A 15,663-nucleotide genomic window follows, 5' to 3' on the forward strand; every position below is an offset into this window, starting at 1 on the left:
TTTCACTCAGAATTTTCTGAACTGTCTTGATCTTCTGAATTTTGGACTCTGATGCTTGCACTAAGATGTCTATCTTGCTCTATTGACATTGGGGGGGGAAATACCTAAGACTGTCCTACATTTCCTCTCCATCTCTCTTATCCTTGTTTAAAATCATACACTTTGAGCACTGCATTATGCTAATAATGCCTTTAGTCTGTTCTTCCAGAAGAAAATAAAATGTCCTGCACAAGAGCAGTTGGACACGGGGTGAATTTATCTCTGCTCCTGCCTCCTTTTGTGAAAGCATATTCCTTTAAATAGGAAATGAACGGATTACCCCTACCCATTTGGGGCAGAGGATTTGGCACAAAGTGGGGGATGAGGGAAGGGGTGATAAGATCCTTGGCGGCCCCCTTGTTAAACTCCATCCCCTTGGAGGCCCCCTGCTGTGGGACAAGGGGATGGAGTTGGGGGGAGCGGCTGTCGCTCTTCGTGCGGAGAAGGGAGCGGCTGGGAGGGGGCTGCAGGTAGCCCGCTTCCTCCCTAGCAAGGGGGTGGATCACTGGTAAAGGGACGTGCCGATGTAGGCAGCTGCCGCAACCAATCAAGCTCCACCCCTCTACGGGGCGGGCGTGTGAAGGGGTGCGCATGCGCGCTGGCTGAGTGGTGGAGGCCACCGGCCCGTCAAACTTTTGCTATGGCGGGCCATGGCGGGGCTGAGACGGTGCTGTTTAAACGCGGCGCCGGGCAGGTATTGGAGGGAGGCGAGCGGGTCTCGCCTTGGGCAGGGGTCGCGGCTCCCGGGGCGGTGCTTGGGGCAGGGAGCGGGCGTGTTATCCCCAAGTTGAGGCCGGGGCCGCCTCAGAGGAGTGGAACCGGCGGGGCCGCGTGGCTGGGCCAGGCCTGGCGGCGGGGGTTGCTGCCCGTGGGCCGTTAGCGGCCGTGCGGGGTGGGTGCGTTTTTACCCCGTGCCCTGTCCGCTCTCCCCCCAACCTAGACCCCGTGACCGCCGCCGCGGCCTGACCCGGCCGGGGGGCAGCGGCGTGCGCGTGCTGCATGTGGCGGTAACGCTTCCTGTCCCCGCTCCCCCCGCAGAGCGACGATTCGGACATCTGGGATGACACCGCCCTGATAAAGGCGTACGATAGAGCGGTGGCGTCATTTAAGGTAATGCGGCTCTCCCGCGCTGTGCTAGCAGCCGTTCCACCAGAACCCCCATGGTGCGGTTCCCCTGCTCCAAAAACTTCTTATCTTTGCGCTGTATGGCCCAGCTCCTGCGGGGAACCTCGCGGGGGCAGCTCCCCCCCCCCCCCAGGTTGGTTGCCAACTTTCTAATGGCTCAAACAAAACCAAACCAAACACCTTTGCCCCAGCCCCCTCGCTCCATGCCTGCTCTCTCTGTTACTTGGTCTTCTCCACCCTCATTCACCCGGCTGGGGGTGCGGGCTCTGCGGTGGGGCTGCCGATGTGGGGTTGAGGGGGCAGGGGCTGGGGTGTGGGCTCCAGGGGGGCGTGTGGACGGGGGAGGGGACTTGGGGCTGGGACAGGGGGTTGGGTGTGTGAGAGGGGTTGGGGTGCAGGGTCCTGGCGGTGCTTACTGTGGCTCCCAGGAAGTGGTTGCCAGGTCCTGTGGCCCCTAGGTGCATGGGCGGTTCCGTGTGCTGCCCTCGCACCCACAGGCGCAGCTCCCATTGGTTGCGGTTCCTGGCCAATGGGAGCTGCAGAGCCAGCACTGGGGGCAGGGGCAGCATGCAGAGCCTCCCTGGTCACCCATGCACCTTGGGGCCACAGGACCTGGTGGCCGCTTCTGGAACTGGCACGAAGCCAGAGCAGGCAGGGCGCCTACTTTAGTCCTGGCCTCTGCTGCCTGAACTTTTAACAGCCGGTTGGTGGTGCTGCCAGGGTCCCTTTTTGACTGGGCATTACACTTGAAAATCAGATGCCTGGCAACCCTACGTGTTGGGGGGGAGGTGCCTCCATGCAGGATTGGGGCCAAAGGGTCCTCTACACTTCCCACAAAGCTTTGAATTTCTAGACTGAGAGGGGCATAACTATTCCTGATGGAGGAGGATCAGAAGCCACCTCCGAATGCCAATTGGGAATTATGCAGATAGGTTTTTTTTTTTTCTTTTTTAAAAGTGTGTGGTAGTTAAGAGGATGCTCTTCCATCCCTTTGTTACAGGCCTGGGCTACTCTTAAAATGTAGATGAACATAGTTGCATTGCTTAGGTCAGGGGCGGGCAAACTTTTTGGCCTGAGGGCCACATCGGGTTTCCAAAATTGTATGGAGGGCCAGTTAGGGGAGGCTGTGCCTCCCCAAACAGCCGGGCGTGGCCTGCCCCCTATCCAACCCCTCCTGCTTCTTGCCCCCTGACGGCCCCCCCCGGGAGTCCTGCCCCATCCAACACCCCAGATCCCTGTCCCCTGACAGCCCCTGGAACCCCCACCCCTGACTGCCCCCCGCCACCCCATCGAACCCCTCTTCTCCTGGGGACCCCTGCCCCCATTCAACCCCCCTGTTCCCTGCCCTCTGACCACCCCAACCCCTATCCACACCCCCGACCACCGCCCCGAACTCCCCTGCCCTCTATCCAACCCAACACCGCCACCACCACCCACTCCCTTACTGCGCTGTCTGGAGCACCGGTGGCTGGCGGTGCTACAGCCAGGGTGCTTGACTGGAGCCAGCCAAGCCACAGTGCAGCACAGAGCACCGGGTCAGGCCCTGGCTCTGCAGCTGCGCTGCCCCAGGAGCTCACAGCCCCGCCATCCAGAGCATTGCGCCGGTGGCAGGACAAGCTGAGGCTGCAGGGGAGGGGCCGGGGGCTAGCCTCCTGGGGCAGGAGCTCAGGGGCCAGGCAGGAGGGTCCTGCGGGCTGGATGTGGCCTGCGGGCCGTAGTTTGCCCACCTCTGGCTTATGAAAAATTCACATTTCGGCACCATAGCTGCACCAGCCTAATTCCTGGCATAGACATGGCTGGGTTGATAGAAGAATGCTTCTGTTGACAGAGTAACAACCACTTGAGGAGGTTGATTATCCACAGTGATGGAAAAACCTTTTCCCAGTTGCTGTAGGAAGTGTCTACATGACAGCACTACAGCGGCACAGCTATACCGCCATAGCTGTGCTGCTGAAGCACCCATAGTATAGAGAAGTCCATCTCGTTCAGAATATTCTTTCAAAAGTAGAATTGTAGAAAACTGCTCATACGAGTGCAAATATCACATTGCGCTAAAATCTGTCTTTTATAGACACACATCTAAGTTTAGTGGACCTTTTTACAACAACATGAAATATAGACAAAATAAATACATGCACCCTTACCATTATGTCATTTATCAGAACTGGAGAAATTTGCTATCTGCATCCTCTATTTAGCTCTGGATGCTATTGTGATGGGGGATAGGAGTACACGTCATAGTTGAGATGTTGGGGTATAATTAATAGAATCTTTTTTTTTTCTTTTACAGAATGCTCTAAAGAATGGTGAGTGTTCGGAGCCTTCAGACAAACAAGAACAATGCTCAGGGACAAAGAGAAAAAATAATAAAAAGAACAGAAGTAGGAAGAAAAGCAATGCAGCACCATTGAAGCAGGTCATCTTAAAAACTGAATACCAAAACTAAATGTTGTTAATTTTTGTATTGCACGTATTCATAGTCAGTTTTAAAACATAAGGTATATTTGGTTATCAAGGGAAGATTTTAGTTATTGACCTCAATGAGATTGTAAATAAGATTTATAAATTCTTGCTCTGCTGGGGCCACTTTAGAAACAGATTAATTGGATACAAAGAATAATCTGTAGTGAGGAGAGGCACATCATGCAGTATTTAGTTCAAAAGTTTGTATGCATAGTAGATGGATATGTTAACATTTAGACGTTTGAAACACTTGAGGATGAGAAAAGTTACATTTGGAGAAAACATTTTTCAAGGGTCACAAATATAGCTGTTGATTTGACTTTCTTGCTTTTGTTGCAGTGGAGAGTTGGTGATGCCTGTAGTGCAGTTTGGTCTGAGGATGGTAATGTGTACCTGGCAACTATTGCCTCGATCAATCAGAAGAGAGGAACCTGTGTTGCTGTTTACACTGGGTACGGAAATAGGGAAGAGCACAATCTATCTGATCTGCTTCTTCCCAACACAGTTGAAAAAGAAAACGAGGAGCAGAATGCCGGGGAGGTGAGAGGGCACATATAAACAATTACTATTCTACTAAAAATAAGCAAAAACTTTTAACTTTTGTTCTATTACTGTTGCCCTTGTAGAACTGAAGGAGGAGAAGAGTATGTGAACCAAAAGTGATCCTTCATATAAATGGTCATGAATCTATTGAAAGTAAGGGTATATGGTGCCTGTTTGGTAGTGTGGCCTCATGGATTGGGCATTGGACTGAGACTCTGGAGACCTGACTTCAATTCCCAGCTCTGCCACTCCTTTGCTGGGTGACCTTGGGCTTCCTTTCCTGGACTTAATTTTTTCGTCTGTAAAATGGGGATAGTGATACTAACCTTTTTTGTAGAGTACAGTAACTCCTCGCTTAACGTTGTAGTTATGTTCCTGAAAAATGCTACTTTAAGCAAAATGATGTTAAGCGAATCCAATTTCCACATAAGAATTAATGTAAATGCGGGGGGGGGATGGGCGGGTTAGGTTCAAGGGAATTATATACACATACACATACACACTCACTCACTCTATAAGTTTTAAACAAACAATTTAATGCTGTACACAGCAGTGATCATTGCTGTGAAGCTTGGTTGAGGTGGTGAAGTCAGAGAGTCCCAGGGAATGCCTTACTGCTAAATGATGAACTAGCACTCTGCTGAGCCCTCAAGGGTGAATACATTGTTAATGTAGCCTCACACTCAACAATGCAGCACGAATGGAGGGAGGGGAGATAGCATGGCAGAGAGAGACGAAGACACACACCGTGTGTGTGAGAGACGCACGTTGCCCCTTTAAGTACACTGACCCCACTCTAAGTACATTGCCTTTTTAAGTCGATCAGCAAGTTGAGACAGCAGCTGCTGCCAGCAAGCTCCCTCCGTCCTGAGCCCTGTCGTGTCCCCCCATGCTCTATGGAGATGGGGGGCAGGAGCGGGAGGAAGGGAACACCCTGACATTAGCACCGCTCCCCCCGCCGCCCACCTTGCACAGCAAGCAGGAGGCTCCCGGGAGCAGCTCCAAGGCAGAGGGCAGGAGCAGCACATGGCAGTGGGGGGAGTGACAGCTGAACTGACTGGCAATTGATAGCCTGCTGGGAGGCTGCTGCACAGGGAACTTAGGGGAACAGGGAACTGATAGGGGGGCTGCAGGTCCAACCTGGTTCCAAGCCCCCACCAACTAGCTCCAATGGGCTGCTCTTTCTGCAAGGAGTGGACAAAGCAGGCAGCTGCCAAACAACGTTATAAGGGAGCATTGCACAACTTTAAATGAGCATGTTCTCTAATTGATCAGCAACGTAACAACGTTAACTGGGACAACTTTAAGTGAGGAGTTACTGTATTCTGAGAGCTTTGGATGAAAAGTGTTTTAGAAGTGCTGAGTAGTAGTAGTATTACTATTACCATACCATGACTGTATATGGCCCTATGATTCTTGCACAAAACTATAATTCTCACCTGCAGGATTGCTGCAAAACCCTGCTTTTCCTTAATGATTCACTTAATAATCATTTAATGAAGGGAGATGTTGTCTTTCCAGACACACATCAATATACTGTTTCAGTTTCTAATCAGCAGTGTTGGACATCAAGAAGTTTTGCTAGGGGGGGACTAGACATGTCAGGACTGAAACAATTGTCTCTTTTTTTTTTTCTCTGTACACTGCAGATTTTTGGCCCTTTCTACAAGAAAACATAAACAATCTACTATTTTTGCTGATGCTGGGTTCAGTGTTAAATGTGGAGGATTTCATATGAGATTAGAGAGTGATCTTTTTGTGTGTGTATGTGCTAAGAAATAGTCCCGGCATTAAAATGTCTTAAAGTCACTTTCTGAATTTTAGATGACCAAAATTCATCTTCCCAAGATGTATATGAAACTAGAAAAAGGTGGTAAGAGTGGGAGAACTGGACAATTGAGTTGTTAAGGCTGACAACTGGTGGCAGTGCTGGGGATGAGGGAGCAATGCAAAAAGCAAGTAACAGGACCAGATGGTATTCACCCAAGAGTTCTGAAGGAACTCAGATGTGAAATTACAGAACTACTAACTGTAGTCTGTAACCTGTCATTTAAATCCGTTTCTGTACCAAATGACTGGAGGATAGCTAATGTGATGCCAATTTTAAAAAAGGGCTCCAGAGGTGATGCCGGCAATTACAGGCCGGTAAGTCTGACTTCAGTACCAGGCAAACTGGTTGAAACTATAGTAAAGAATAAAATGGTCAGACATGTAGATGAGCATAATTTGTTCGGGAAGAGTCAACATGGCTTCTGTAAAGGGAAATCCTACCTCACCAACCTACTAGGATTCTTTGAGGGGGTCAACAAGCATGTGGACAAAGGGGGATCCAGTGGGTATAGTGTACTTAGATTTTCAGAAAGCCTTTGACAAGGTCCCTCACCAAAGGCTCTTAAGCAAAGAAAGCAGTCATAGGATAAGAGGGAAGGATTCGTAATTGGTTAAAAGATCAGTTTTCAGAATGGAGAGAGGTAAATAGTGCCCCCCAGGGGTGTGTACTGGGCCCAGTCCTTTTCAATATATTCATATATGATCTGGAAAAAGGGGTAAACAGTGAGGTGGCAAAATTTGCAGATGAAAACTACTCAAGATAGTTAAGTCCCAGGCAGACTGTGAAGAGCTACAAAAGGATCTCTCAAAACTGGGTGACTGGGCAACAAAATGGCAGATGAAATTCAATGTTGATAAATGCAAAGTAATGCACATTGGAAAACATAATCCCAGCTATCCATATAAAATGATGGGGTCTAAATTAGCTGTTACCACTCAAGAAAGAGATCTTGGAGTTATTGTGAATAGTTCTGTGAAAATATCCACTCATTGTGCAGCGCCAATCAAAAAAGCGAACAGAATGATGGAAATCATTAAGAAAGGGATAGACAATAAGACAGAAAATATCATATTGCCGCTATATAAATCCATAGTACACCCACATCTTGAATACTATGTGCAGATGTGATCGCCCCATCTCAAAAAAGATATATTGGAAAAGGTTCAGAAAAGGCAACAAAAATTATTAGGAGTATGGAACAGCTGCCAAGGAGAGATTAATAAGACTGGGACTTTTCAGCTAGAAAAAGAGATGACTAAGGGGTGATATGATAGAGGTCTATAAAATCACGACTGGTGTGGAGAAAGTACAGAAGGAAGTGTTATTTACTCCTCCTCATAACACACGAACTAGGGGTCACCAAATGAAATTAATAGGCATTAGGTTTAAAGCAAACAAAAGAAAGTATTTTTTCACACAACGCACAGTCAACCTGTGGAACTCCTTGCCAGAGGATGTTGTGAAGGCCAAGACTAACAAAATAACTAGATAAATTCAATAACTAGATAAATTCATGGAGGATAGGTTCATCAATGGCTGTTAGCCAAGATGAATAGGGATGGTTTCCCTAGCCTCTGTTTGCCAGAAGCTAGGAATGGACGATGGGATGGATCTCTTGATGATTACCTGTTCTGTTCATTCCCTCTGGGACACTTGGCATTGGCCACTGTTGGAAGACAGGATACAGGGCTAGATGGACCTTTGGTCTAGGGGTGACCAGATGTCCAGATTTTATAGGGACAGTCCCGATATTTAGGACTTTATCTTGTATAGGTGCCTATTTACCCCCACCCCAGTCCCGATTTTTCACACTTGCTGTCTGGTCACTCTACTTTGGTCTGACTCAGTATGGCTGTTCTTAAGGAATGAGCAAATAATTAGGGGAGGAGCAGAACTGTAAAGGGCCTTGGATGTGAAGACAAGAAGACTGAACTTGATGTGGTAGAAAGGGAGGAGACAGTGGAGAGATTCAAAAAGAGAAGGGATTACATGGTCAAAATGAAAGAACAGGAAGATGATCTTAGCAGGTGCATTTTTGAATCAGCAGGGGCAGAGTTAAGAAATCAGAGTATAGGAAGGTGCAGAAATCAAGATGGAAGATGAGGATGTGGACAAGACTTTCCTAGTGAAAAGTTTCATACTGAATTTGGTTTAACATTTGCTCTAGACACATGGGAGGTGTAACCTGGGAACAAGTCTACCAGAGTTTTAATTAAAAATACAATTTTCCTTCTAGAATGAAAATGAAACTCAGTATTCAACAGATGAAAGTGAAAAGTCCTCCCAGTCCCCTGGAAACAAATACAACTCTACAAAATTAAAATCCTCTCACTGGAACTCCCATTTTCCACCTCCTCCACCACCAGGCCTGGGAAGGGTAAGCATAGCCCTAGCTGTGATAGTGGCCTGAAGCAGAGCAGGATCTTCAGACATGATTTATTTCACAGCTTTGAGAAAATAATGTATTTACCACTCTTCTAGACGTTAAATTCCAACGTTTGCATGGTGTTAAGCTCTTACAACAACTCTTGAACCTTAATGTATATCCCTGTGGTAAACCGTAGGAGTGAAATCCAGACACCCTGGTAGTCAGTTGGAGTTTTCCCATTGACTTGTTTGGGGTCAAATTGTCACCCTATGTATTTACAATCTAGAATAGATTCTATATGAAATGCAATTGAAATAAAAACAATTGGCTTTATTTTAGGAACATTGCAATGTAAGAGGAAGATGACCAGAAAATTTCATATATGAAGAACTAGCATAAATTAAGATAAGAGCCTATCATTTCATCTTTAAATACAAGCATAGACACAGTGTGATTGTAATAAAAATGTGTGGTATGGTAAATTTAGTATTCAAAACCAGAGTGAACTTAGCTTGTATCCTAGACCAGATATGATCAGTTATATCTTGGATAGAGGAATATTAGATGTAATGAACAGTTTTTTAATGTGAGCACCCAACTTCAGATTCCCTTTAAAAGGCGTTTTAAAAATTACTACTATTAAAACATCACTTCAAGCCTGTCTTTTTGTGATATCTATAAAGAAAGTCACTGTCTCTTTTTGCTAGGCTTGCTGATGCTCACATCAGAGAATACTGGCAAGAATCATTTATAGCTGGCCCATTTTCCTATACTGTTGATTCATTAAGTCATTGGGACTTGCTACCTTTGCTTGAGCAATTTTGTGATCTGTTGCATAATATTTTAAGGCAGAAGGTTTCTTTCCCTTTTTTAATTCCAAATTTTGTTTTATATTCAATTATTTCACTGTAGCCTGGACCAAAATTTAGTGGACCACCACCCTTCTTATCAAGCTGCCTCCCACCATTCCCAACAGGACCACCGGTAAGTGGTATGTGGAAAATAGTGATTAAAGGCAAATATTTGTGATCTCCACTTTTCTAACTGACTTTCTTGGGCACTTGTATGCACATACCTGCTTTTAAATTGAAATGAATACCTATTCAGTACTGCGTATGTGCCCAGTAGCAGTGTTCCAGTTAAGCCAATCTTAATGTTCCAATTATAAATTTCCTCCCAGCTTCTGGGGTTTGTATTCAGGATCACAGGGAGTAAATTTCTATTATGGAGTTCACAAGGATAGAAGGATTAAAATCTGTTATAAGATCTTATACAGAATTTTTGTACTGGTGTAACTATTTCAGTTAGATGTCAACTTTTTTTACTGAAATAGTTATACTGATATCGTAGAATAAGTAACTTTAATTCTTTAATTTTATACTTATCTTAAGTTTGGTAAAGGAAATGTTTATGTTGCAAAGAAAGGCACTGACTAGCAAGTAGAAGGAAGGCCTTGAAAATAATAAGTGGTAAGGCCAAAAGGAATCAAGTATTGAAGATGTCTGGTTCAATGAATAGCTAATAATATTAGGGGAGCTTTCTAAAAAGAAGGTCTCTGACTGAGAGGGGTGACTACAGATGGTTTTAAATTAAGAAAAAAAAGAGACTCTGTCTTAAAATAAGCCAACATAGCCCTTCCCCAACCCACACACCAGTGTTAAAGCCCATGTGAACCCAGGTGCAATGGGAAAACTACTGGACAACAAGGAGGAGAGGTGGAAAACTCTTGGGAAGAAAGGAGTTTGTAAATCTTACTGGATTAAGACAAAATAAGGGTGAATTGTCTCAAATTGGTCTTTAACTGAAGTTGGTAATTGGCAATGACATCACTTGTTTGTTAAAGTGTATAAAAAAGTAAACTCTTAGCAATGAACTCTTTAATATCTGCCTATTTTGGAGCTGACCAATATGGGTCTGAGTACCCTGGGTTTAGCCCATTTGTAAGTATCTTGCTCAAATGCTTATGTTTTGTTACTGTTTGGATGTAATAAATTGCTTATTAGTTAGGCTTTTTAGGCATGTTTAGAGCAACTACATATAGTGGCATTTGGCCTGTGGATTTAATAAAGGAGTTTATGGTTAAATTGGTGTTTGTTGAATTCCCATATTAATTCAACATTTTATTAATAATTCCAACAGATATTAAGTTCCCTTATACTGACACATCTTTTTTCCCTTCCCTTATGGGAATAATGATACTAATACAACTGCATCTGCATTAGTGTGTTTATAGTGCTTTAACTGTATCGGTATAGTCAAAGCTTTTGTATGTAGAAAAGCCCTGAGTGTGTTATGAATTTTGGAAAATAAGTTTTTTCCCTTTCTCTCGGTGGATACGCTGATCATAGGAGCTAAATACTGAGGAGTGGTACATGTGCCTTTGTAAATAAGGTGTTTAAGCAAATACAAACTATCTTATTTCGAAGCGTGTGCAAGAATGCATTTCTATTCGTTCATTTATTTGTCAATAATTTCAGAGTTGGTTGTTGTCATTCACTTCCCCTGCCTGGACGATAAACACCAATTAAATAAAGCCAGTTCACAGTGTTTTGTTGCAATCTCCTAGTTGATTCCTCCACCACCACCCATGGGTCCAGATTCTCCTGAAGATGAGGAAGCTTTGGGAAGTATGTTAATAGCCTGGTATATGAGTGGTTATCACACCGGCTACTATCTGGTAAGTGATTCCTGTTGAAATGTTGCATGTGTAGTCTAGCTTTGGGTTCTACTGTTGTTTAAGAAAAGTAGGTGTTTCTTTTTCTCTATGGAGCTTTTACTCTAATTTATGAGAACCTAGCTTGCAAGGCATTCTGTTTAAGTGTTCCCGTCTCTCTGTGAGCAAAAGCAGATCAGTCCACTTAACTAATGAGAACTTACTATGTTTTACATTTGCACATTTAAATATATTATATAAAAATAATTTGAGATCGACAGTTGCAGCTTTCCAGTCCAGTGGAGTCTCCTGGAATGCACAGTTTGTCATAATGGAAGAATAGATTGTGTGGTTGGAGTAAATCTGGACTTGTTCACTATTTAGTTCTGTGAAGACTTTTCTTTTCTAACTACTACTGGATAATTTATTCTCTAACCCTCCTCTTCCCCCTCCCCATCAACATACTTCATTACTGACCGGTGGGAGGGGTGGGTTTGTGGTACATGGATAGCTCATGCTGGAACTCCACACTGATGAAAAATCCATGGTTGTGGAGGGCTGCTTTTTGCATAATTGAAAAAAAAAAAAAAAAATGTAGAAAGGATTTGACTTTTCAAGCTTTGATAATTAATTCTTGTTAATATTCAAATATGGACTGAAGACTAAACAAACAGAATTTGGGAATTGGCACTTTAGGTTTCCATTATTTATTTTTGGTTTAACAGCAAAAATTTCTCAAGCTGTTCGGCAGGGACACAGATCAAGACAACAGCAAATAGTTAAGTTTTAGTTCCTGATCTCAATATATGTTGGTTGTTTGTCTTCAGTCTGTAATCTATAAAGAACCAAATCTGCTTTCCATGAGAGAGACTAGAAGGATTTGGCCCAAAATATTTTACCATGATGAGCAAAGCTTCATTTTTATTTTGGCTTCACACTTGAATAACAAACTCTTGCTATCCTGTGTCCCACAGGGTTTAAAACAGAGCCGAATGGAAGCTGCCTTGGAGAGATGTCCTCACCCTAAATAATAGAATATCACTTACTATCTTGAGCAATTGTAAGTATTGTATTTGTGCTTAAAGTTTAATATTGCAATCAGTGGGCAGCCTGTGACCAAACTGAGTGTCTCAGTTTGGAATTGCAGCTTGCATCCTAGCTCTGGAGAGTGTCCCTTTAAAGAAAAGGGCAACTTTGGGTTCCAAGACCTCTAGTCATCTTGGCCATCAGTGAAGAAAATCTCTGCCACTGTCAAAATGTAGCAAGTGACTTGCCACCAGACATAGTGGGTGAGAGCTGGAATAGGCTCTTACAGTACGTTCCAAGGTGGGATTTGTGATTGGGAAATCAATGTGGCTGCTTTTACTAAAAATTAATTTAAGTCCATGTTGTTGACGACTTCCACTATGATTTAGAAGGGCTGCTAACTTAATCAGTCCTGGAAACAGAAGACCTGTTGAGTTTGTGATCAGATCTGACTTTTGTGACACTACACACATTTTTAGAAACAATTGCTTGCTTATACATGTAGAGTAGGAGAGATTGTGCTTGAGTTTGGTTTTCAAGACAGGACTAACATCTAGCTCAGTTCTTGAGTTTTTCTGTCCTGTTGGTGTGTGTTTGTTTTTGTTTTTTGTTTTGTTTTCTTTATTCCCTCCCCTGAGTATCTGCACTTTGGTTTGAAATAACTTTTGCTTAGGATCTCCCTTAAGTATTTATTGCAGTGCAAAACATGTATTTTGCCATCTGTTCCTTTTTACTTGTTTCTCTGACAGACTTGTCTTTTAAAGGGCAAGTAGGATTTATAGTGACTTGCAGGTGATACTTGTTTAAAAAAATTAGTGCGTGCATGCACCTATACAATATAATAGTTGTTTCTCTTTTAAGCCAGGTACAAATATCCCTGGGAGAGATGTCACTTGTACATTGGCTGATATGAAGATCTGATTTTTTTTAAAATCACGAAGACTAAGTGGGCTTAACTTAACCCTTGCATTTTAATAGTGAACTGAATGAATTAGTGCAACACCAGACTTAAGAATGTATGAATGATTATTTTGCTACTTTAAAGGCAACCAGCCTTTAAAGCACTGCAGCAATAAAATGACACCTGCCCAATTAAAAGCTAATATTATGGATTTTAAAAATACTGTACAGATCCCTTTCGAAACAAGTGATTGTTATATACATGCTGATCTCTCTGCATTGTTGTATCATCTTACATTTTTAAATTTGTAATTTGAACTATAATCCAAGTAATTTTGATCAGAAGTTAGAAGTACAAAATATTTAACCTAGATACAAATAGGCAGTGATGTATGTAATTGTGACTGTTGGTGGGAGTTAGACATATAGAAAATGTTAAACATGTTAAATATCCTATGAGTAGGATCAGAACCTTGAACATAAAGCAGATGAGCTGGGGAAGGCTCATTTATGAGTTGTTATACTATTTTGCATGTTTGTAAATAAAATTTACTCAAACTTTGAATTTGCTTTTTTAAACTTTTTTAACAAATTTTGCTACTTCAATGTTTTGGGTGGCATATGTATAAAGGAAAGACGTACCATCTAGATTAGGGGTAGGCAACCTATGGCACGCATGCCGAAGGCGGCACATGAGCTGATTTTCAGTGGCACCGGTCTGGGGGGCTTTGCATTTTAATTTAATTTTAAATGAAGCTTCTTAAACATTTGAAAAATCTTATTTACTTTACATACAACAATAGTTTAGTTATATATTATAGACTTATAGAAAGAGACCTTGTTAAAATGTATTACTGGCACGCAAAACCTTAAATCAGAGAATAAATGAAGACTCGGCCCACCACTTCTGAAAGGTTGCTGACCCCTGATCTAGATCATAGCAGCCCCTGTGCCCTTCTCTGTCTGGCCATTGCCTTCTCACCTGGCCCTACTGAGAGGAGTGCCCTCTCCCCCTCCCTCTGCTGGCTTGGTGCCCTCTCTTCTGGTGCCACAGCCACCCCGATGGGTGAAAGGTATAACTGCAGCAGAATCTATGTTCTGCAAAGGAAACAAAATTTTACTGGGGGAATATGTATTCTTCCTGTGCACAGGGGTGCAGAATTCTCACGAGTAGCATGTACTCCCCTTCATTTGCAACTTGTTAAAGGCCTACCAAAATGCAGGTGTAGCTACTTGTAACACACTCCTTTCTTACATGTTTGGAGTAGTGAAATGTTTAAAATGTCACTTAACTGTCAGTAACCAACTCTGCTCCCACTTCTTGGGCAAATGTATTGCCTTCCTTTGATTTGCCAAGGTTATAATTCACTGGAACTTACATCATTCTGTTGCTGATATAAGAAAGAAGATAATTCAGATCCTCTTTCAAAGTATTGTAACATTGCAATGCTAAAAAATGAAAAGCACTAAAACAATTGCTAAGAGTGCTTTTTGGGTAATCATATACAGTAAGACTTACAATGAATCACAGGCTGAAAAGGTGCCTTCTCTTTTTAACCCTCATTTATTTCCTTTAGTTTAGATGTAACATCTCACACTGACAAAAAGGCTGCAGCTCACATTTCTGAGAATGAGGGAGGTCACAATTAAAATGTGAAAAAAATAGGCAGTACATCAGTCACTTACATTTTCCCCCACTTCTATTAGAGTCTTATAAACAAGGTTTTAAATGTTAAGCAAAACTTTTAATCTTTTAATAATACATCTATTGAAACATCAAAATGACTTGTCATTGGACCAATTCAAAACTACTCATTTTTCATGGTTAGATTTCAACCTGGGAGGACATGTTAAGTGAGATCCTTGAACAGTCTGGTACATCTTACTATTTTCTAATGAATTGGTCAATGGAGTGGAGAATATGCTTATAAAATTTGTTGGCTGATGCTAAACTGGGAGTGGTTGCAAGCACATTTAGTCTAAACTAAATAGACCTGATAACTCTCTTCAAATACATAAAAGGTTGTCTTGTATATAAGATCAATTATTCCCTCATATCCACCAAGGGTAGGAGAAGTAGTAATCAGCTTAGTTTGCAGCAAAGGAGATTTAGGTTGGATATTAAGAAAAACTTTCTAACTATGAGAATAGTTAAGCTCTGGCACAGGTTTCTTAGGAAGGTTGTGGAATACCCATTCTTGGAGGTTTTTAAGAACAGGTTAGACAAAAGTGTCAGGGATGGCATAGGTATACTTAACCCTGCCTCAACATGGGAGGATGGACTAGATGACTATTTGAGGTCCCTTCCAGCCCTGCATTTCTCTGTTTGATTTAGAAAGTTTATCCTGCTAGTCTGTCAAAGTACTTGGATAAGTTCTTATAATAAACATTTTTCTACCCTGGGGATAGATTTTTTTTCTACAGTAACTTAAAAATATTCTAAGTATAAAAATATTTAAGACGTTTAGGTTTTTTTTTTACAAGTTATGAAACAAACATGAATCACCATTTTAGCATACAAATTCATTTTTATCACTTTTCCACATACTTACAGATTTACACATTTATTTAGAACGACTCTTGAATAAGTCAAAGGTTTTCAAAACAAGTGAGGGAAATAAATCAGATGATGCAGATATTTTTATAAACATTAACCATGAGAATTTAAATATTCCTATTCTATACATTAACTAAAAGTTGTGTTTGTTCCCCTAG

The 15,663-nt window shown here is 42.6% G+C and overlaps 1 protein-coding gene across 2 annotated transcripts; it reads left to right on the forward strand.

Annotated features, from left to right (window-relative positions):
- Positions 1-654: 654 nt before the first annotated feature.
- Positions 655-13,513, forward strand: LOC112120182 (survival of motor neuron protein-like). 2 transcript variants are annotated; one of them, XM_024219200.2, is made up of 9 exons: positions 655-733; positions 1,078-1,149; positions 3,455-3,580; positions 3,967-4,167; positions 8,238-8,378; positions 9,282-9,353; positions 10,936-11,046; positions 11,997-12,082; positions 12,910-13,513. In XM_024219200.2, the coding sequence occupies exons 1-8, from the start codon at positions 680-682 to the stop codon at positions 12,051-12,053; spliced, it is 834 nt and encodes a 277-aa protein (XP_024074968.1). In that variant the 5' UTR covers positions 655-679; the 3' UTR covers positions 12,054-12,082; positions 12,910-13,513. The 2 variants fall into 2 exon arrangements, with proteins under 2 accessions (XP_024074968.1, XP_024075048.1); XM_024219280.2 differs by having other exon boundaries at positions 12,914-13,513.
- Positions 13,514-15,663: the final 2,150 nt, after the last annotated feature.

This window comes from Terrapene carolina, unplaced genomic scaffold, assembly GCF_002925995.2.
Source record: "Terrapene carolina triunguis isolate 2854851 unplaced genomic scaffold, T_m_triunguis-2.0 Scaffold69, whole genome shotgun sequence".
NCBI lineage: Eukaryota > Metazoa > Chordata > Testudines > Emydidae > Terrapene > Terrapene triunguis.

Bases quoted from the DNA above. Each gene is read 5' to 3' on its own strand.
- LOC112120182 (XM_024219200.2), top strand. From the start codon at position 680: ATGGCGGGCCATGGCGGGGCTGAGACGGTGCTGTTTAAACGCGGCGCC. The intron at 1,150-3,454 runs GTAATGCGGCTC...TTTCTTTTACAG, and splicing joins GAGCGGTGGCGTCATTTAAG to AATGCTCTAAAGAATGGTGA. The intron at 9,354-10,935 runs GTAAGTGGTATG...GCAATCTCCTAG, and splicing joins CATTCCCAACAGGACCACCG to TTGATTCCTCCACCACCACC.